At 42.7% G+C, this 24,049-nt stretch overlaps 1 protein-coding gene across 1 annotated transcript; it reads left to right on the forward strand.

The window, feature by feature from the left end:
- The first annotated feature begins 2,372 nt into the window (after positions 1-2,372).
- Positions 2,373-23,392, forward strand: LOC128527510 (long-chain fatty acid transport protein 2-like). The gene is made up of 10 exons (XM_053499933.1): positions 2,373-2,911; positions 14,627-14,836; positions 15,046-15,204; positions 15,320-15,444; positions 18,647-18,841; positions 18,951-19,041; positions 21,343-21,541; positions 21,624-21,721; positions 22,243-22,373; positions 22,772-23,392. Exons 1-10 carry the CDS (start codon positions 2,425-2,427, stop codon positions 22,946-22,948), a joined length of 1,872 nt encoding a protein of 623 aa, XP_053355908.1. The 5' UTR covers positions 2,373-2,424; the 3' UTR covers positions 22,949-23,392.
- The last annotated feature ends 657 nt before the right edge of the window (positions 23,393-24,049 follow it).

Below are 24,049 nucleotides of genomic sequence, written 5' to 3' on the forward strand. Positions count from 1 at the left end.
AGTGGGTGCTGGGCCATTTTTATCTTTGTAGGCAAGCATCAGCGTTTTGAATTTGATGCGGACAGCTACAGGAAGACAGTGCAGGGAGCGGAGGAGTGGGGTGGTGTGGGAGAACTTGGGAAGGTTAAAAACGAAACGTGCTGCTGCATTCTGGATCAGTTGCAGAGGACGAATCGTGGACAGAGGCAGGCCTGCCAGGAGTGAGTTGCAGTAGTCCAGTCTTGAAATAACAAGGGACTGAACAAGCACCTGAGTAGCCTGTGAAGAAAGAAATGGGCGAATTCTTCTGATATTATAAAGAAGAAATCGACAAGAGCGAGTAAGGTTAGCGATGTGTGGGGAAACTGACAGATGATTGTCCACGGTTACCCCAAGATTGCGGGCAGTGGTTGAAGGAGTGATTTGGTTGTTGTCCAGGAATATCACAAGGTCTTGACATGGGGATGAGTCACAAGGGATAAACAACAGTTCTTTTTTACTGAAATTGAGCTTCAGCTGATGAGCAGCCATCCAGGATGAGATGTCTGCCAGACATGCTGAGATCCGGGTGGAAACCTGAGTGTCAGAGGAAGGAAAGGAGAGAGTAAGCTGGGTGTCATCTGCATAACAATGGTATGAAAATCCATGCGATGATATGACCTTACCAAGAGACCGGGTATAGAGGGAGAACAGAAGAGGACCGAGTACTGAGCCCTGCGGGACACCAGTAGAGAGTCTACAGGACATGTACCACACTACGGTTCTATCATGTCACATACTTTAGTACACACCCTTCTGGGGAACATAGATGAAGATACCCTCAAAAATATGTTACACATGTTTATGTACGATAGTAATAGTGATATTCACACAGTAACTTCTGCAATGCCATTTTACCTGTTATGGTTCCCTCCTAAGGATGATATACAAAGAAAGAGCTGAGATAAAGTCTATTTATCTGTTTGTGTCTTATTATTTATTAAGAATAAATAAATAAATAAATAAAAACATACTGATCAGCGGGGTCTGTGTCGCGCAAACGCCCGCCGTCCGTCTGTCTCACTCAGGTTCTGGCTCAACCAGTCAGCGCTCAGAATGACGCCAGCGGGCCACACAGCGGCCGAAAGTATATTCCATCCGTAGTGGTTTAGCGCTACCATTGAAAATAAATGGGAATCTGTTTAGGGATCTTTAGCTCCACGCGGGTCCAGGGTCTGGGTTCGATTCCCGGCCAGGTTCGATTCCCGTCTCTGTGTGTATGGAGTTTGCATGTTCTCTCCGTGCTTGGTGGGTTTCCTCCCACAGTCCAAAAATATGCAGGTTAGGCTAATTGGCGTTCCCAATTTGCCGTTAGTGTATGAGTGAGTGTGTGTATATGTCCGCCCTGCGATGGATTGGCACCCTGTCCAGGGTGTACCCTGCCCCGTACCCTAAGTCTCCTGGGATAGGCTCCAGGCCCCCGCAACCCTGAATACAAGATAAAGCAGTATAGAAGATGAGATGAGATGAGATGAGAAGATAAACATATAAAATAAAATACAAATATTTTCACTTGTATAAGCAATTGTAACGCCTGGAGTCGTTTTAAGACAAAACCTCATCTTTATCAGATCTACTTTTTCCATTTCTGACACGATAATGCTAATAATGATGATATGCTAATGCTAATCATAATAATGATAAAGCTGACATGGTTCACTACCAGAATAGTGAAATTCCATAACAATAGGCAGAAGAACTGCGTTACTCAGCGTCGTCTCATTAAATCTCTCTCAGGATTGTCCTGTCACCTTTTCCAAACTCGGTCCCTGTTCACGTCTGCTTTCAAATGAAATATCTGTTTTAAAATAGAATTAATAATTACAACTATGAAGACTTTTTCCTCCATCGAGGGACTCATTTCCAACAACAGCTGCACAACACAACTTCCTTTTCACTAGCAGGGACCCGTGGGGTCGGAGCCGCGGCCCGTCGGCGGGCGCACATGGGCGTTCGAGGGTCACGACTGTATATTTAGCCGCATCCCGTGATGTCACTGAATACATCGAAGCTGATCATCTTCACTGTTTAACTCTTTTTAACCCCAGACTCTGTTTACACCAGTGACTGCAGGTAAACACTCGGGGTGGTGTTACTGTGACCCGGTACCTTTGGGGTATCAGTCGCTCTGTCACCCCGCTGGTGGTAGTAGTGTTTAGTGCACAGAGTGTGGACCTTATGGCTTTCCATACCAGACTGTTCCTGGAGTTAGGAGTTACTCCACTTCTACACCTGTGTGTGTGTGTGTGTGTGTGTGAGTCTCTCTCTCCCCTCCCCCCTTCCCAACCACCTCCCCCACCCCCACCCCCTCCCACCCGTGTACCAAGGACCTATTCCTCTCTCCGATCAGAGACACCTCTCACACCTCTGTGTGTGTGTGTGTGTGTGTGTGTGTCTCCTCTCACCATGTCCGCGTGGTACGCGCTCCTGGCGCTCGTGGCGGCGCTCCTGGCGCTCCTGGCGCTCGTGCTGCGCGTGTGTTTCCCGTACCTGGTGTCCGACGTGCTGTACGTGGTGAAGGGAGTGCGCGTGGCTCTGAGGCTCAGGCGGTTCCGCGGCTCCACTCCGTGTTACTCCATCCTGGACCGGTTCCTGGACTCGGTGGGGTCTCACCCTCAGAAGGTCTTCGTGCTGTTTGAGGGTCGGTCCTTCACCTACCGCGAGGCGGACAGGTTGAGCAGTAAAGCGGCGCGCGCTCTGCTCCAGCACACCGAGCTGCGCGAGGGCGACACCGTGGCGCTGCTCCTCGGGAACCAACCGGACCTCATCTGGACCTGGATCGGACTCTTTAAACTGGGCTGCAGCGTCGCGCTGCTCAACACCAACATCCGGGCCAGGAGCCTCCTGCACTGCTTCACCTGCTGCGGGGCAAAGACCCTCATCACCGGGGCGGGTAGGGGGAGTACACACACACACACACACACACACCCAAAGACCCTCATCACCGGGGCGGGTAGGGGGAGTACACACACACACACACACACACACACACACCCAAAGACCCTCATCACCGGGGCGGGTAGGGGGAGTACACACACACACACACACACACACACACACACACACACACACACACACCCAAAGACCCTCATCACCGGGGCGGGTAGGGGGAGTACACACACACACACACACATATACACACACACATAAAGCTGGGGGCCAATAGTTATGAGAATGCCCCAGATCTAAGTTCCTGACAGAGTTCTGCTGCTTCAGTGTGTGTAGATGTTTGTGTCAGATGTTCCTCTGGTCTACTGAAGTATAATTACACACATTTCATTAGTGTTAAAGTCTTTTATTATAATTACATTAAGTGTCTCAGTATCTGCAGTGTTGATCTTCTTATTAAAGCCCTCGACACTTCACCCTGACACGCTGTCAATCATCTTCTGTTCCACACCCTGACTGATGGCGCGGCCCATCCTTACATCATCAGTGCTTAGAGTTTGTCAGAATTTGTGGGTTGTTGTTCGTCCAGCAGTTTGTCCACGAGGTCTCAGTGGGATTAAAGTCTGGGAGTTTCCTTGACATGGACCTCAGGACTGATGGTAGCGCTTCACCTTTTATTCTCCGGCTTCACAACTGTTTGAAGCCCGTATAATAGATGTTAATTAACGGACTGGTTACATACCACACGCCATCTGTCATAAAGTGCTCCATTTTTGTCCAAATGTCTGTACGAGCTCCGTGTCACCCAGTGTTACCAAAATGTCTCTAATTAGTGCAGGTCTCTTGTCTTCACACCATTTCCTCATAACTCCTAACCAGTTAGAAGCACACCTCCAGAGCCCACCCCCAAGCTTCTATGTGTGTGTGTGTGTGTGTGTGTGTGTATACAGTACCAGTCAAACAGACTGTATATTATAGATTTTGGACACCCCTTCTAACTCCCTGGTCTTTTCTTGATTTTTATTTCTTTCTTCACTGTAAAACATTGCTGAAGACATCAAAATTCTATACAGATTCCAAAACTGTAAAGTGGACGTACATTGAAGTCTATACATTAAAGATATTTGCAAAATAATATCTTGGAGCGATGTAAGATGAGTAACAGAACACATCAAGATTTTTGTCCGTCTGTCTGTTTGTCTGTTTGTTTGTGCACACATCACGTAAAAACTACTGAATGGATGTTATTGGGGTTTTCACAGGTGTATTTGGGTGTGTTTTACCGAGCTTACGGTAAGATATAGACTTTGTTTCATCACAATCGGCCCACAGGAAGATAAGATATGCTAGTGTAAAATTTAAATGAAAAATCCAATTAAATGTGTCCAATTAAATTCCACCCAAACAAAGTCTCGGACACGTCTCGTACACAATAATCTCCTCTGAACAGTTGATATTGAGATGTTTATCTGCTCCTTCTGCTCTGTAAAGCTTCATAACGGCTCTAATCTGAGGTGCTGGTTGTTAATTGGTGATTTCTAAGGCTGGTGACTCTAAATGAACTTCTCCTCTGCAGCAGAGCTCAGTTTTGGTCTTCATGAGAGACAGTTTCATCATGGAGCTTGATGGGTTTTACAAACACACTCGACACGATACTGTTCTTGTAGGAACTGTTCCAGAACAGCTGACCTTCATGTCTTAGAATAACAACTGACTGTTACTGATGTTATTTAATTACCTAATGCCATCTATAGTTATAGTTGTGAAAAAGTCCAGTGTTCTAGAAAGTAGAAAATAAATCACTAAACAAAAAAGCATTGAAGTAGGTGTGTCCAAACTTTTGACTGGTACTGTGTGCGTGTGTGTGTGAGAGAGTGTGTGTGAGAGAGTGTGAGAACATATATCCACTCTCTGTAGTGTTTATCCTGTGTAGAGTCACTGGCGGTCCGGAGCCTGTCCCAGGGAACTTGAGGCACAAGGCAGGGAACACACTGGTGCCACACACACACACACACACACACACACACACACACAGACTGGAGGAGAGATTTAGTCGCGGCCCTGGATAATGTGGTAATAAAACACATACCGAGGTGTTCAGTAACAGGACAATAATCAAAACATTTAGCAAAATCAGTTAACTGTTTAATCTCCAGACCTGATCTGATCGAGGCAGAAGAGAAGGAGAACGTTGGGTTTTTAGATTTTAAAGCAATTATAAAACAAATTCCACAGACTGCTTTAGGACAGATTTATTACATAAACATTTAACTACCGTTATTTAATGTTATATGTAATGTACATGTAATAATATGTCCTCCCCCTGCAGGATTGCGCACACATTAGTGTGTGTCTTTCACACGGGAAGCTGATTTATTGAACCTAACGCCACCCTGATGCTCTGTAACACTAAAATCCTGTAATAAAATTAATTTCCTGTACTCGGAGTGTCCGGCAAAAAATACACACCAAAGGTGTAAAGGTGTTGTTGTCATCATGGGACACGCCTGAGACGAGGAGGCATCGAGAGTCAGATTAAACCCTGTACACAGCTCTATAAACTCGGTGTGCCTCATCACTGTAAACATCTGGGTTAGGATTATAACTGCTGTTATGAAAGTAAAAACAATTCTAGCTCTCGTGACATGAGTTCTTTATATCTGAAAGCTGTGCAGGACCTGTACGGAGGAGCTCCTGGAGAATAGATGTAGAGGACGTCGGAGAATGATCGTTTCTTTACTTGTGTTATACACATATGTAGCTGTGTAGCTGACAGCGCCCCCTACAGCACAGTGTGACGCGCACCTCCTCCACAACGCAGAAAGAACAGCCGTGATTGGTCCACCTCACAGCGTCGCGGTTCTGCCTGCTTCTTCTTTTTATTCTTCTCATTGGCTTTGGGGAATTCTTCAAATCATTCTCAACATGGGAATGAGAAAACTATGAGTAACAGCACATGACCTGGATCACCAGCACAACCCTGTAACTTACCCCGAACACTCCGCCTGTCTCTCCAGGGGTTCTGTACGCTGGACACGGGCGTCAGGACCACACTTCCTTCCGCCATTGTTTATGAAGTTCAACTCTGTGAGTGTTTTCTGATCAAAACTGCAACATTAATATTAATGAGTAATAGAAGAAGCACAGCGCTGCACTTTATTAGGAATTCATCAGTGCAAAGTACAAAGTCACACGTTAATGTACATGGACGATTGGACAGGGTTCACTTATTACTGATTGTACTGTAACTTCCTGACAGATGAACAGCACAACAAAAAACATAATGGACTAGAAACAGAAACACGAGAAACATGTAAAAGTGCACACACACACACACACACACACACACACACACACACACACACACAGAGGACTTACAGCGCTGTTATTCTACACCTGATGAATTTCCTGTCTGTCAGCCTCAAGTTCTCAAATCTCTGCTATGACGTCCTCACACCCCGTATCCACGGCAACCAGGTGTTTTAGAGAAGCAGTGGATCTAATGCTTTAAACATTCCTCTGTGAAGTGGAGACACTTACAGAACAAAGGAGTCTGAAAGAAGGAAAATCAGCAAAGTGCTAAAATCATCTATTAATAAGTCAACCATTTAGGTGTGTGTGTGTGTGTGTGTGTGTGTGTGTGTGTGTGTTATTATACATTTATGAGGGTGCGTTTACTTCTTGTGTGTTGTATCACACTGGTTTATCATTAGTGTGCAGTGTGCTGTTGAGACTGAGGGATCTCTCACACACACACACACACACACACTTCCTTACTGTAGATTAATGGTGGACATGAAAAGCACACGCGTGTGTTCAAACAAAGGCATCTCTGTGCAGCTGGTAGTAAAGTGTGTGTGTGTGTGTGTGTGTTTGGGTTGTTTTGTGTGAGAATCACAGCTGATTGTTAAGAACGTGAATGTTTTCTCACCCAGAGCCACAGTGTTAGTTGTTAGAGACGAACTCTCACACACATCAGTTTTATCGCTTGTGTTGGGTCGCTTCCCTCTACAGTGCGGTTCCCGTTAATGCGTGACATGTGCGGTTCAGATCTCCCTGATGTTGTGGTGTTGGTGGGATCACGTGTTGGTACGGGAGCATTTCTATACACGCGGGAGAAAAGAAGGGGCGAGTGTGTTACTCCAAACCGGGTAGTTAGGACTGTGTGTGTTGTGTGGACAAACCGTGAGTACGGACAAGAAACAATACACAGGTGGTGTTGCTTTTCACTGAAACACGAGACGCTGAAAAGGAAAAAACATCACAACCATCTACGATAAACGTAGAATCATTGAGTATTAAACTATTGCTAAAATATTTATTTAATTAGCAACAAATTGTTTAAACATTTCAAATCAAAATCCATTTTAAAACGATTACATAATCATAATAATAATAATAATAATAATAATAATAATAATTTTAACATGCCAATTTTTTCCTGAACATTTCCATAAGGTGTGCTTGGTCACATGACCAGGGCTCATTATGAAACGTGAAAAGGAAAGACAAACAAACAGGAACAGAGAATATTGGGGGAAACGTCTAATTATACCGTTCATACGTCTGCATCATCTTTATTTCATACACTGGGTGTCTCAGTGGTGGGTTTGTGTAACCGTAACATTTACCTGGGACATCTCTTCACCTTCTACTCGCTGGTATCTGTGGCCTCCATGGATCTTCTGTGTGTACTGACACTGTGTAGGGGCTACATATGTGAGATAAGTTGAAATACCTGGGTCACAGACGTGATCGACTCCCACACACACATTACTGTATCTGTAGATGAGAACTCTATGAACCGACAATTACAGTCAATTGGGAAATAATTACCATCTCTACTAGATTTAGGTAAACAAATGGTTATGTGAACATAAGGGGTTCCCCATGTTCCTTTTGCTCCTATAGAACACGTGTCCACTTTTGGCCAAGGGTAGCTGGATTGTCTCCATATCTCTTACCAAGCCGATGTGTACGTCTGTATCAGTCACTTCTATCATGTCAGTAGTTACAACACTTCCTTTTAACTCTAGTTACTGTTACTTTTACGTCACCATATGTTACTCTGTGCTACTGATACTTTAACACCGTACAATTTCCTCACGTGTTGTCCTTAAATGTACTGTACTTATTGTTGTGATGAGTTTGAGTGGAGAGTCGTGGTTCTGCGTTGTTCCTGTCACTCTAGTTGGTTCTTCTGACCCATGCACTCTGCGTTCATGCAAATTTCATGTGCTATAACCACGCAAACTCCTGTTTTAGAATATTTTGGACCACTACTGTACTTGGATCCAAAGGTTTATCTCGTCCCAAAACAATGTGACCTAAGACTTGACGTGTATGTGTGAATTGTAGCTGTGATATGCTTTGCTTTATGACCTTGTTCTGCTGGACAATAAGGAGTTGCTGGTGTTTAACATGACAACAGCTTTCAATAAAGAATTAAACACTGGAATTATTTCAGCTAAAGACTCGGGTAGGTAAGTTTGTGGGACCTAAAATCTTACTTTGTGTTGATCACCGCCAGTTCAATTCCCTTAATTAACCCTACACCGTGCTTGCCATTAGCCCATACATTTTAGTGAGAAATGATAAACGTAAATTGTTATTAAAAAAAGAAAAGAAAAGGCTTTGCATGCTGATAACCTCATTCTCTGCCTGTCCAGGTCTTGTGACTGTAGGTAATGTAATATATCCAGTTCTTCTATACGTTACAACATGATTTATCAGCATTGCGTCAGCATTTGTTTCTCTGTGGCTGTGATGTAATGACAAGAGGTTCATTCTCAGTCACTCTCATTCATACCACATGTCACTCAAAGGCCTAATATATTTTTTTTTCTTTACTCATCCTTGTTACTTTTAACCAATAACACATTAGGGGTGTCTCTCCTGTAATTAAAGGACATTAGTGTGACACTTGTGTGACGTTTTCTCATGTGCACACTGCTTAGCTCTGCATTAACTACACATCTGAGCTCATCTGAATAAAATGAGATACAATATGTTACTAAAAACAACAGTTTTTTTAGTAAAGTCCCCTTGACTGTTACCTGTGCACCCTGCAACCTGACCTGATTTACCTCCGGAGGTTCTTACACCGAGCGCGTCCGCTTCGGGGCCAGGTTTTCGTAAAACCGGCGAAACCAGTACCCACCCTCTCTTTTTGTGCACCTTGCAGGAGATTGATCAGAGTGTGAGATTCCTGTTGTGTTTAAGGACATAATGTCGAGTTCCTCTCTCATCCCGACGCCGGGATATACGAGCTCTGGGAAATGAGCTAAAACAAACTGCGTGTGTGTCCACAGTGTCGAGCACATGGATGGGAAGTCATGCTGTGTGAGTGGTCGTCCTGTCGTCCTGGGTTTGAGCCTCATCCTGCTCTCTGTGTGGACGTGTAGATGTTTGTCCTGTAGTGTGTGTAAGTGTGTGCTTGTGTTCTGTAGTGAGGAAGTGTGCAGGTTCTCTGCAGTTTGTTCAGGACTGGATTGGGAAAGCCGGGTGTAATCAGCAGGGCTGTTATCTGATGTGTGTGCTCTTTGCCCTGTTGAACTCGAGGAGTGTGTTCAGTGTACAGGAGGACAGCAACTTGTGGCTGTCTCACGTCTCTCAGACTTTAGTAGAAGCTCTCTGTTCCTCATTACACAGATTTATTTATTCAAGAAAGAAATGCATTCCTCCTTCTTCTTCTTCTTGTTCTTTGTCAGTGCCTTCTAATTCCTTTTCCTCTTTTCTACTTCTATTTCTCTCGCCCCTCCCCCACTGTCCTGTACTTTTCTGAGTGCAGTTGTCCCAGTGTGTTTCCTAGAGATTGCATTTGTGATTTATCTAAAAAAAATGGAGAAAAAGCACAGGAGACCATCGGCCCAGTGGAGGCACTTACATATTAGAATGCTAACACACTCTTCACAATTACACACACTCCTCATAATCACACACACTCCTCATAATCACACACACTCCTCATAATCACACACACTCCTTATAATCACACACACTCCTTATAATCACACACACTCCTTATAATCACACACACTCCTTATAATCACACACACTCCTTATAATCACACACACTCCTTATAATCACACACACTCCTCACAATCACACACACTCCTTATAATCACACACACTCCTTATAATCACACACACACTCCTTATAATCACACACACTCCTCATAATCACACACACTCCTTATAATCACACACACTCCTCACAATCACACACACTCCTTATAATCACACACACTCCTTATAATCACACACACTCCTTATAATCACACACACTCCTCATAATACACACACTCCTCACAATCACACACACTCCTTATAATCACACACACTCCTTATAATCACACACACTCCTCACAATCACACACACTCCTTATAATCACACACACTCCTTATAATCACACACACTCCTCACAATTACACACACTCCTTATAATCACACACACTCCTCACAATCACACACACTCCTTATAATCACACACACTCCTTATAATCACACACACTCCTTATAATCACACACACTCCTCACAATCACACACACACTCCTTATAATCACACACACTCTTCACAATTACACACACTCCTTATAATCACACACACTCCTCATAATCACACACACTCCTTATAATCACACACACTCCTTATAATCACACACACTCCTTATAATCACACACACTCCTTATAATCACACACACTCCTCATAATCACACACACTCCTTATAATCACACACACTCCTTATAATCACACACACTCCTCACAATCACACACACACTCCTCATAATCACACACACTCTTCACAATTACACATGCTCCTTATAATCACACACGCTCCTTATAATCACACACACTCCTCACAATCACACACACACTCCTTATAATCACACACACTCCTTACAATCACACACACTCCTTATAATCACACACACTCCTTATAATCACACACACTCCTCATAATCACACACTCCTTATAATCACACACACACTCTTCATAATCACACACACTTCATAATCACACACTCCTTATAATCACACACACTCTTCATAATCACACACTCCTCACAAGTACACACACTCATAATCACACACACTCATAATCACACATGCTCCTTATAATCACACACACTCTTCATAATCACACACACACTCATCATAATCACACACACTTCATAATCACACACGCTCATTATAATCACACACACTCCTCACAATCACACACACTCCTCACAATCACACACACTCTTCACAATTACACACACTCCATATAATCACACACACTCCTTATAATTACACACACTCCATATAATCACACACACTCCTTATAATCACACACACTCCATATAATCACACACACTCCTTATAATCACACTTCTTATAATCACACACACTCATAATCACACACACTCCTTATAATCACACACACTCCTTATAATCACACACACTCCTCACCATCACACACACTCCTTATAATCACACACTCCTTATAATCACACACACTCCTCACAATTACACACACTCCTTATAATCACACACACTCCTTATAATTACACACACTTATAATCACACACACTCCTTATAATCACACACACTCCTCACAATTACACACACTCCTTATAATCACACACACTCCTCACAATTACACACACTCCTTATAATCACACACACTCCTCACAATCACACACACTCCTTATAATCACACACACTCCTCACAATCACACACACTCCTTATAATCACACACACTCCTTATAATCACACACACTCCTCACAATCACACACACTCCTTATAATCACACACACTCTTCACAATTACACACACTCCTTATAATCACACACACTCCTTATAATCACACACACTCCTTATAATCACACAAACTCCATATAATCACACACACTCTTCACAATCACACACACTCCTTATAATCACACACACTCCTTATAATCACACACACTCCTCACAATCACACACACACTCCTCATAATCACACACACTCTTCACAATTACACATGCTCCTTATAATCACACACGCTCCTTATAATCACACACACTCCTCACAATCACACACACACTCCTTATAATCACACACACTTCTTATAATCACACACTCCTTATAATCACACACACTCCTCACCATCACACACACTCCTTATAATCACACACTCCTTATAATCACACATACTCTTTATAATCACACACTCCTCACAAGTACACACACTCATAATCACACACACTCATAATCACACATGCTCCTTATAATCACACACACTCTTCATAATCACACACACACTCATCATAATCACACACACTTCATAATCACACACGCTCATTATAATCACACACACTCCTCACAATCACACACACTCCTCACAATCACACACACTCTTCACAATTACACACACTCCATATAATCACACACACTCCTTATAATTACACACACTCCATATAATCACACACACTCCTTATAATCACACACACTCCATATAATCACACACACTCCTTATAATCACACTTCTTATAATCACACACACTCATAATCACACACACTCTTTATAATCACACACACTCCTTATAATCACACACACTCCTCACAATCACACACACTCCTTATAATCACACACACACTCACACACACTCCTTATAATCACACACACTCCTCACAATTACACACACTCCTTATAATCACACACACTCCTTATAATTACACACACTTATAATCACACACACTCCTTATAATCACACACACTCCTCACAATTACACACACTCCTTATAATCACACACACTCCTCACAATTACACACACTCCTTATAATCACACACACTCCTCACAATCACACACACTCCTTATAATCACACACACTCCTCACAATCACACACGCTCCTTATAATCACACACACTCCTTATAATCACACACACTCCTCATAATCACACACACACACTCCTCATAATCACACACACTCCTCATAATCACACACACTCCTTATAATCACACACACTCCTTATAATCACACACACTCCTCATAATCACACACACTCCTTATAATCACACACACTCCTCATAATCACACACACTCCTTATAATCACACACACTCCTTATAATCACACACACTCCTCACAATCACACACACACTCCTCATAATCACACACACTCTTCACAATTACACATGCTCCTTATAATCACACACGCTCCTTATAATCACACACACTCCTCACATCACACACACACTCCTTATCATCACACACACTCCTTATAATCACACACTCCTTATAATCACACACACTCCTCACCATCACACACACTCCTTATAATCACACACTCCTTATAATCACACACACTCCTTATAATCACACACTCCTCACAATTACACACACTCATAATCACACACGCTCCTTATAATCACACACACACTCTTCATTATCACACACACACTCATCATAATCACACACACTTCATAATCACACACGCTCATTATAATCACACACACTCCTCACAATCACACACACTCCTCACAATCACACACACTCTTCACAATTACACACACTCCATATAATCACACACACTCCTTATAATTACACACACTCCATATAATCACACACACTCCTTATAATCACACACACACTCCTTATAATCACACACACACTCCTTATAATCACACACACTCCTCATAATCACACACACTCGTTATAATCACACACTCCTTATAATCACACACACTCCTTATAATCTCACACACTCCTCATAATCACACACACTCCTCACAATCACACACAAAACATTCTACTTCTAATCCCAGTGATATATTTAGAGATGACAGAAGGCCATTCTAGTAGTAATATCTACATCAGGAGGCGTAGCGGACGCACCATCAGGGTGAAACCACCAGGGTTTGGGGTCGAATTCTCTCCTCCGCTCCGCCTGTGTGTGTGATCTCCATGCGCTTACTGCGTTTCCCCCCCACAGTGCAAAGACATGCAGTGTTTCTATTGGTGTTTCCAAAACGCCCATACTTTGTGTGTGTGTGTGTGTGTGTGTGTGTGTGTGTGTGTGTGCAAACTGATAACGATCAGTCAAAAGCTGCACTGAGGTCGAGTAATACAAGCATAGTTACACAACCCTGATCAGAGGCCAATAGAATGTCATTTACTACTTTAACGAGCGCTGTCTCTGTACTGTGATGAGGCCTAAATCCTGACTGATACAGTTCATGTATGCCATTTCTATGTATATATGAGCATAGCTGCTCCGCTACTATCTTTTCCAGGATCTTAGAGATAAAGGGGAGGTTTGATATTGGTCTGTAACTGGACAGCTGACAGGGGTCGAGGTCAGGTTTCTTAATTATTGGTTTAATAACCGCTAATTTAAAGAATTCTGGAATGATTTGGGCTTGATTCCCGTGTGTGTGTGTGTGTGTGTGTGTGTGTGTTATAGATTGGTACCCTGTCCAGGGTGTACCCCTCATCTCATGCCATAAATCTCCTGGGATAGTCCAGGTCGCCGCAACCCTGTACACAGATTAATGCAGTGTAGACCATGTGTGTGTGTGTGTGTGTGTGTGTGTGTGTGTGTGTGTGTGTGTGAGTGAGCAGTTTTAGCTGTATATGCTGCGTCCTGCCACATGTCCATGTATTTCCTGCCTCGTGTGATGTTCTTGCTGTGCGTGGTCAGATATGGATCATATTATTTTTTAAGAAAGCTTTAAATCTGCAGATCTAAAGGACGCCGTGGAGGAAATACTTCCAGCACTGAGAGAGCAGGAGGTTGGTGTGTTCCTCCTGGGAGAGAGCTGCGAGCAGGATGGACTCGTGAACCTTAGCGAGAAAATGAATGCTGCGAGCGATGAGGAACTCCCACGATCACTCCGATCCAGAGTCACCATGAAGAGCCCTGCATTCTACATCTACACTTCAGGCACCACTGGTAGGACACACACACACACACACTCACACACACACTGACACACACACGTATTTAAGATTTTGCAAGCCAGCCACATATTTTATAAATCCAGTGACGGTGGAAACGTATGAAATGTAAGTGTTAATTCTCATACACAAACATATGTGTGTGTGTATGTGTGTGTGTGTGTGTGTGTGTGTGTGTATGTGTGTGTGTGTACACACTTTAAGGTCTCCCGAAAGCAGCTGTGATCAGTCATGAGAGGGTTTGGTTGGCCTCCTTCTTACAGAGCATGTCCGGCGTCCATTCTGATGACATCATCTACGTGTACCTGCCCCTCTACCACAGCGCTGGCCTCCTCATGGGCCTGACGGGGGCAATAGAGCGCGGTAGGTCTTTCAGACCCCAGTAATCCCCCACCCACCCCCTCACACACGACCACGGTAACTTATGGTGGGGTTATTTTTTGCCTTTGCTATGGCGTGTGTGTGTGTGTGTGTTCAGGAGTCACGGTGGTGTTGAAGAGAAAGTTCTCAGTGTCTCAGTTCTGGATTGACTGCAGGAAACACAATGTGACGGTTATCCAGTATATCGGCGAGATCATGCGCTACCTCTGTAACACACCCAAGGTAACACAACACAACACACTGTACACGACCCTAACACACACCCAAGGTAACACAACACAACACACTGTACACAACCTTAACACACATTTATGGCGTTATATTCCTGCCACAATTCCTAGCGCGTGGTTTGACATTTTGAGCGCAGACAAAGCACTCTATGCGCGTGCAATGTCTCCACTGCGCGCTCAACAGCTCGATTCTGCGCGTGTAGTTCCTCCCCTGCTCGCTCAACATGTTCTCCGCGCACGCGCGACTTCTCGATTCTCTGCGCGCTCGACTCTGTCTGCACGCGCGTGCAACGTTTGTTTTCTGTGCGCGCTCGACTCTGCCTGTACGCTCGCTCAACATTGTCCAGTGTTACAAAACTGCCACAAAACCAGCCAATCACAGACTTCCACACACTACTTCTGATTGGCTGTTCCTTCCCTATCAGCTGGCAATATGTGCTTTTAAAATGGTCATTGTCTCAAAGCAGCTTTACAAAATCAAAAGAAAATAATAAGAAATTAAAATTATATTATATATAATTATATACAAATGAAAATAAATTACAGTATATAAGGGAAGCAATGTAAATAAATTTGCATTTATTTATAAATATTATAAACAAATATAATAGTATTTATTTTTATTTAATGAAGTATTAGTATATACCAGTTTCGTTTGTCCATTGTGTGTTTTTATTCACTTATCTAATTATTCATATAGCTCATTGTTAGACTACATCGACTAAAATTCAAATCAGACAACTCGGCCGCTTCACTTATAAACCTTTATTTACAATGCTTCCGTTAAGCGGTCGATAGTAGTGCCACTTGATTGGAGGAGAAACAGCCAATCAGAAGTAGTGTGTGGAAGTCTGTAATTGGCTGATTTTGTGGCAGTTTTGTAACACTGGACAAAGTTGAGCGAGCGTACAGGCAGAGTCGAGCGCGCACAGAAAACAAACGTTGCACGCGCGTGCAGACAGAGTCGAGCGCGCAGAGAATCGAGAAGTCGCGCGTGCGCGGAGAACATGTTGAGCGAGCAGGGGAGGAACTACACGCGCAGAATCGAGCTGTTGAGCGCGCAGTGAAGACATTGCACGCGCATAGAGTGCTTTGTCTGCTCTCAAAATGTCAAACTACGCGCTCGGAATTGTGGCAGGAATATAACGCCATACACATCTGATTAGGCTTAAAATGATCACAAAATGGTCAGTTTGTCCCTGGTGAGCAAGCCGAGGGCGACAGTGGCAAGGAAAAACTCCCTGAGATGGTAATAGGAAGAAACCTTGAGAGGAACCAGACTCAACAGGGAACCCATCCTCATCTGGGTGAAACAGAAAGCAGGAATTGATCTGCATTCATACTGTGTGTTAGGTGGCAGCCAGTTCAGCATAACAGTTGATGTTAATTGATGTTAATATGGAGTCCAGGTAGTTATTGAAAACTCAGGTATTGAGTATAAAGTTTCAGTCCTGAACTATCGAACAGTCAAGTCCTCAGAGTAACAGCTGCCAACACCAGCACTTCCAAAGAGAACCAATCACCTCACTGTCAGCAAACCTGAGTGATCAATGAGAGTGAGGAAGACAGCATCTAAACATACCAGTTCACCATAATACTCTACGTCCATGAGTCCCCCAGATCTGCTCCTTTACCTAAGGCTAATGTTGTTGTTCTTTCGGCTGCTCCTGACAAGGGGTCGCCACAGCAGAATACCCAGTCCGCACTACAACTTAGCACAGGTTTTACGCCGGATGCCCTTCCTGACGCAATCCTCCCTTTTTATCCGGGCTTGGGACCGGCACTGCATCCAGTGGCTGGGGTTTGGGCACTGGCTGGGAATCAAACCCGGGCCTTCCACATGGCAGGCGAAACACCTACCACTTACCTAAGGCTAATTTATTTATAAAAAATGCTTGATTAAATAAATAGATTTTTAGCCTAGACTTAAACACTGAGACTGTGTCTGAGTCCCGAACATTATTTGGAAGACTATTCCATAATTTTGGGGCTTTGTAAGAAAAAGCTCCGCCCCCAGCTGTAGTTTTCATAATACGCGGTACTGACATGCAGCCTGCATCCTTTGATTAAAGTAGGCGTGGCGGATTGTAAGCCACTAGCAGTTCACTCAGATACTGCGGCGCGAGATCATTTAATGCTTTATAAAATCAATGTGAAATTTCACAGGGAGCCAATGCAGTGAAGATAAGATAGGGGTGATGTGCTCATATCTTCTGGTTCTAGTGAGGACTTCCTGGCATTCTGCTGCATTCTGGACTAACTAAAGCTTGTTTATGCACCTAGTTAAACAAACAGACAGTAAGGCATTACAATAGTCCAACCTAGAGGTGATAAAAGCATGAACTAGTTTTTCTGCATCGTTTAGCAACAATATATTTCTTATCTTGGCAATATTTCTGAGATGAAAGAATGCTATCCTGGTAATATTATCTACATGAGCTTCAAATGAAAGGCTGGAATCTATAATCACACCGAGATCTTTTACTGTTGCACTTGATGGAACAGAAAGGCCATCTAAAGTTACAGTGTAATCTAAAATCTTACTTCTAGCTGTATGCGGTCCTATTACTAGGACTTTTGTCTTATCAGGATTAAGCAGAAGAAAGTTAATTAGCATCTAATCTCTTATGTCCTGCACACATTGCTCAACTTTAGTAAGCTGGTTTATCTCATCAGGTTTTGCTGAGACATATAACTGTGTGTCGTCATCATAACAGTGAAAACTAATACCATGCTTACGGATTATGTTGCCCAGAGGAAGCATGTAAAGGGAAAAAAGCAGTGGACCTAAAACTGAACCCTGTGGAACACCAAACTCCACTAGAGAACATGCAGAATAATCACCATTTAAGTCTACATACTGATAACGATGGGTCAGATAGGATCTGAGCCAGGAGAGGGCTGTACCCTTAATTCCCACTACATTTTCTAATCTGTGAAGAAGAATAGCGTGATCAACGGTGTCAAAAGCTGTACACAACACAACACACTGAACACAAACCCAACACACACCCAAGGTAACACAACACAACACACTGTAAACAACCCTAACACACACCCAAGGTAACACAACACAACACACTGTACACAACCCTAACACACACCCAAGGTAACACAACACAACACACTGAACACAAACCCAACACACACCCAAGGTAACACACTAACCGTCTCACACACGTCTTCTCATGTAGGCAGACTCGGATCGCATGCACAACGTGCGTCTTGCTCTGGGGAACGGTATCCGTCCCGACACGTGGGTAGAGTTCCTGCAGCGGTTTGGAGATATACGTGTCTGCGAGTGCTACGGAGCGACGGAAGGAAACATCGGTTTTGTGAACTACACCGGGAAAGTAGGCGCCATCGGTCGGATGAATGTGATCCTAAAGGTCAGCGAGGAATTTAGCAAACATACCTGTAAAATTTAGTAAATAATAAATATAAGTGGTGTTTATAGTCTTGTTAACGTTCTCCAGCTCATGATGTGTGTTTCTGTAGAAACTTTCACGCTTTGCTTTGATCAAATACGACCCTGAGCTGGGAGAACCGGTGCGAGACTCCCGAGGATTCTGCGTGGAGGTTTCTGCTGGTGAGTCTGAAGACCTAATAAATATTTAAATAAATAATAAATGTTTACGTTTTAGACATGCTATATGGACTGAGAGTGTGTACTGTGAGAGTGTGTAATCTGCACACATCAGAAATGCGTGTGCACACGGTGACCTTGTTTTATCACACAGGGCTTAAGGAAAACATGGCTCCCTTATTTCATGCTGAATATTTTTCAGCATCAGATAATATAGTAGTAATATAATAATATTAGATTATGTTTGTTCTTTGTGTGTGTTTTTTTTTTTTGGGGGGGGGGACCTGTCAATCCAGGAACCACACCTTCCGTATAAAACACATTTACCCAGTCACACAGTATATACAGGACTAGTCAAAAGTTTAGACACAACTTTGGATTTATTTTCCACATTCTCGACCAATACAGAATTTTTCAAAACTCTTAAATAACTTGTATGGCATTAGGTTATTAAGTAACAACATTTACACTAAAAGTCTGTTGTCATTTTAAGACACAACGCTTAGCTGTCCTGAAACAGTTCTCACAAGTTCTGTCAAGTGCATTTGCACAAGAAAAAAAAATCAGGAAACACAGTGGAATTAAAAGGGGTGTCCAAACTTTTGAGAGGTATGTTGGGAACTCTCAGCTGCCTTCTAAATGGTTGCTTTAAAAATACACTTGATTTATTGGCCTCAAGCGTAAGTCAATTTATTTAGCTAAAGGCTAGTTCCTTATTCACATCCTCTACTCCCAAATCTGTTACCGCTGCTGGTTTGAAGACCAGATTTGCAAAGATGGTCACTGTTACTGCAGCCTGGTGTCTAGATGTTTTTAGATCTTTAGTCGAAGAGAGGAGAGAATGTGTAAAGTCTATAAATAGTGTATAAATGTATATAAAGAGAGTCTTAGTGTACTGTATACTGTATGACGATATTAGAGATCAGGAGGAAAAGGGATACAGTATAGATTTCTATACAGCTGAATGTTTCAGCATTTCAGAGCGTCCGCTTTACCGCCAGATGTGGATTAGCCGTTGTATAATATGTCAGCATATTAAGAATTTGTGTCAGCAGCATGAGAATTTAGTTGTTTTTATGCCTCGACCCGCAGGCAGCTGTAGGAAGCTGTTCCTCCTTCTTGCTGTGCAACTATAAATTGACTTATGAGAATGGAACCTGTGGTGTAGATTTCACATTTTACAGTTAGACACTGAAGGAATTATCCATTAATGTATGGAGTTTTTGTTTGTTTATTAGTTGCAGCCCTAGTTGAAACAGTTCACTGAAAACTTCGTTAAACTTTAGCTTTTACCTTAAGCCTGTAATACCAAAACTAATACTCTGTTCATATTAAAGACTTCATGCTGTGTCTGGCGTCTTTAGCTCAGATAGAAAGTATTCGAAAGTTAGTATTGTTTCCTGTACACCAGTCAAGATAACAATCATGGTATCTTATTTGCCAAAGCACATTAATGTATTCTGGTGCTACCAAGCTATGTTTTGGCTCTGACCTGATCCCTGTTGGACAGAGCTTTCAGATGTACCTAAAGTCTGCAGGTGACTTTTCATACAGAGCTCTAATAGCTGCTACGTACTCGTCCACTACAACCATTCCTTCTTAAAGGAAGTTTAAATGATAAGAGAAGAAGAATCTTAAAGGATAAAAGGTCATGTATGGGGTTTAAATGGCCAACCCTTGAGTAGTTGAGGTGATGGGATTGTAGTGCTAGAAACCTTTATGTCCAGTAGCTTTGTCCAGCTCACCCCAGAATGAAGGGATGATCTGAGAGGTCTCAGTCAAAGTTAATTAGCATCATCCCATGTGACCTTCTGAGTATTCTATTATTAATTTATTGTGCTTTGCATGATCTCTAATTTTCAATAAAAGTAATTTTGTAGTGTGTTTTTGGTTATTCATAGATGAAATTTTTTAATGTAATTGTGCTACAAAGAATACATAATATTCATATATCAATACTTGATAGTTCCTGAAGGTGATTCCACCGCATCATGACACACTGTTGAATGTAGTTTGCTACTTGTTGGAATCTTGATCTGTGCTAACACTAAAACATCGATATTATTAATCATGCTGGATATTATTGAGGAGCCTGATAGGCTAAGATCTATGAGACTAAACAAAACGTCTACAAAACCAACTGGCATTAATTATTTTATCAGACGTTATCTTAAAGAACATAAACCTTGCCGTGCTCGGTTCATCATGTGTTGGTGAACAGTGATTAAATGTAGTGAAACTTTATGCTAACACACTTGAGAAGTCATAGTCATTCAGTGTTTGTGTGCATGTGTATATGTACAGGAGAGACGGGCCTGCTGGTGGCTAAGATCACTAAAGTGGCTCCATTTAGCGGCTATGCTAACAACAAGCAGCAAACAGATAAAAAGAAGCTGAGGGATGTCTTTGAGCAGGGAGACATCTACTTTAACTCCGGAGACCTGATGAAAGTTGACAAAGAGGGCTTTGTTTTCTTCCAGGACCGTATTGGGGACACGTTCAGGTGCATGTCCATCAAAAAGTATCAAGCTTGTTTAGGATAAATCTTAACGCGTGTGTATTTATAGCTGTTTGCTGTGTGTCAGGTGGAAGGGCGAGAATGTGGCTACCACTGAAGTGGCTGATATTTTGATCATGGTGGATTTCATAGAGGAGGCGAATGTCTATGGAGTCAAAGTGCCAGGTATGGAATCATCATCTTGCCTTTCATAAAATTCCCTTTTATCACCATCACCATTAGATTTAGGTTTAAGGGGCGAGGGGCAGTGGTGGCTCAAACAGTTACGGATCTGGGTTACTGATTGGAAGGTTGGGGGTTCAAGCCCCAGAAGCGCCATGCTTCACACTATCTGCTTTCCTCCTGACCCAGCGCTCTGTCGCCAAATGGGATATGCAAAAAATCTTTTCCCTGTTCTGTCAAGGACATGTGACAGAGAATTTAATCTTAATATTAAGGGATTAGGTTTATTTTATTTTATCGAGGTGGTGGAAGTTCGAGTGCTTTGTTTGAACACAGGCTTGTTGAGAAACTTGTGACTTCTGACGGAGGTCCTTCACCTGTTGTGCAAGCAAGGTGTTTCTTAAGTGCCATAAAATAAAATAAAAAGTTTAACAGTTTTCATGGTTTATTGTCTGCTTGTTTACGAGATGATTGTTTTACGAGAGAATTTGGCCTTGACTGACACCAAAGTGTGTGTGCTTAAGGTCATGAGGGCAGAATCGGAATGGCTGCTATCAAGCTGATGGAGGGACGGGCCTTCGACATCTCTGCAGCGTACAAGCACATTGAGAGTTACTTGCCCATGTACGCTCGGCCACGCTTCATTAGGATACAGGTAACACTATAATATGATACGCAAACACGTCATCACTCGAACACAACAACAGCAGTTTAACACAACCATCCACTGCCTTTATGTCGTAAGATTAACTTTCATAATCTTCACATTAACCACAGCCTAGGAAACCATAAGCTAGCATAACTAGCTAACAAGCTAATTAACGGTAACAAGCTCACCCTTTTACAAGGTGGTGCTACAATCTTGCGCTCTGATTGGACAGAAGGTATTGATTAATTCTCTATAACAGCAGCTATGGCAGTAGCGCAGGTCTATATTAATGCACTCGTTTCTGATACGTTATCGTTTCCGTAGTAACGGCTCAATCACAAGGACATGCACGTCTCAGTGTCGGGGTTTTTCCAATAATCCTGTGTTTCTCTGCCTTCCTGCAGGAGGTGCTAGACACCACAGGCACCTACAAACAGATGAAGGTGAAACTGACCGAGGAGGGATTCGATCCAAAGACCATCAAGGATAAGATGTACTTCCTGGATGACAGGAAAAAAGCCTATGTGCCCATGACGGAGGACATTTTTAACTCCATTAGCAATGGACACCTAAGATTATAACACACACACACTAACACAAACAAACACATAAAGACCTCAATCAAGTGCCTTAAACCAGAGATGTTTATTATTCAAACGTAGGACTTAATTACATGTATAAGTTGTGATTTGTCATTGAAATGTAAACAGGAGGAAGAAAATAACCAAAAAACACATTATGCTTATTTTTTTATTCTTTTTTTAATAATTTTAATAATTATGTAAAGATTTAACCTGAAGTTGCAGTCAGTAAATAAAGTTTAATTAAAAGAAAATTTATGTGATTTGTATCAAGATTTGATATAGTGAGTGTTGAAATCTTCATGTTAACAGAAACCAACCTAAAGACGTTATGGGGACGCGTGTCCTGGTCAGGGAAAGCCCGCTGCACCAACAGGTTAAAACCAAGCCGTCTTTAATTTAGGCTTATGGCTTGTAAGTTTTAATTATGGCTTGTACCTGAGACTGATTTTTGAAATCAAATCACCCTGTAATCCTGAGCACACAAATACATCAACACAGAACGTGAACCAGCCTTTGCTTTGCATGTAAAATGTAAAATCTTTTCTACACCCTCTCATCTTACCACTTGCTCATTGCAAACAGAGCGGTGGTTCCCAACCCGGGTCCCGGAGGACCGCTGGCCCTGCACGCCTGGTTTAGGGTGTTTTCACATTAGGGCCCCAGGATGGTTTCTGAGAACATTTGACCCCAAAGTCTGGTTCATTTTGATTAGTGAGAACCCAAGCCTTCAGGGTCGGGAACCAGGTGTCCCCTGGGAAAGGTGTCCCCTGGAGCATGGGCACAGATGGAATCAGTGTGAGTGCACACTGCCACCTGCCGTAACTGAGACCGAAATACACAAGTGTACCAGAGTATGGAGAATAATAATAATAATGTGAATGCTGGCCAGCAGGTACAATCAATCATGCCCAGAGTGAAATCTCCCTAATGTGCAGGACAAGGTCCTTCAGGAGCAGGGTTAGGAACATCTGCATTAGATAGATCTGAATTATTTAGACAAGGTGGAAGCCCTGTGGGTGTGATTGGTACAAAGGGACATTAAAGAAGTTTAAAAGGTATAGATTAGTAAATTATAGTTAGTTATAGTTAAAATGTGTG

Source organism: Clarias gariepinus, chromosome 7 (assembly GCF_024256425.1).
Source record: "Clarias gariepinus isolate MV-2021 ecotype Netherlands chromosome 7, CGAR_prim_01v2, whole genome shotgun sequence".
Classification (NCBI taxonomy): domain Eukaryota; kingdom Metazoa; phylum Chordata; class Actinopteri; order Siluriformes; family Clariidae; genus Clarias; species Clarias gariepinus.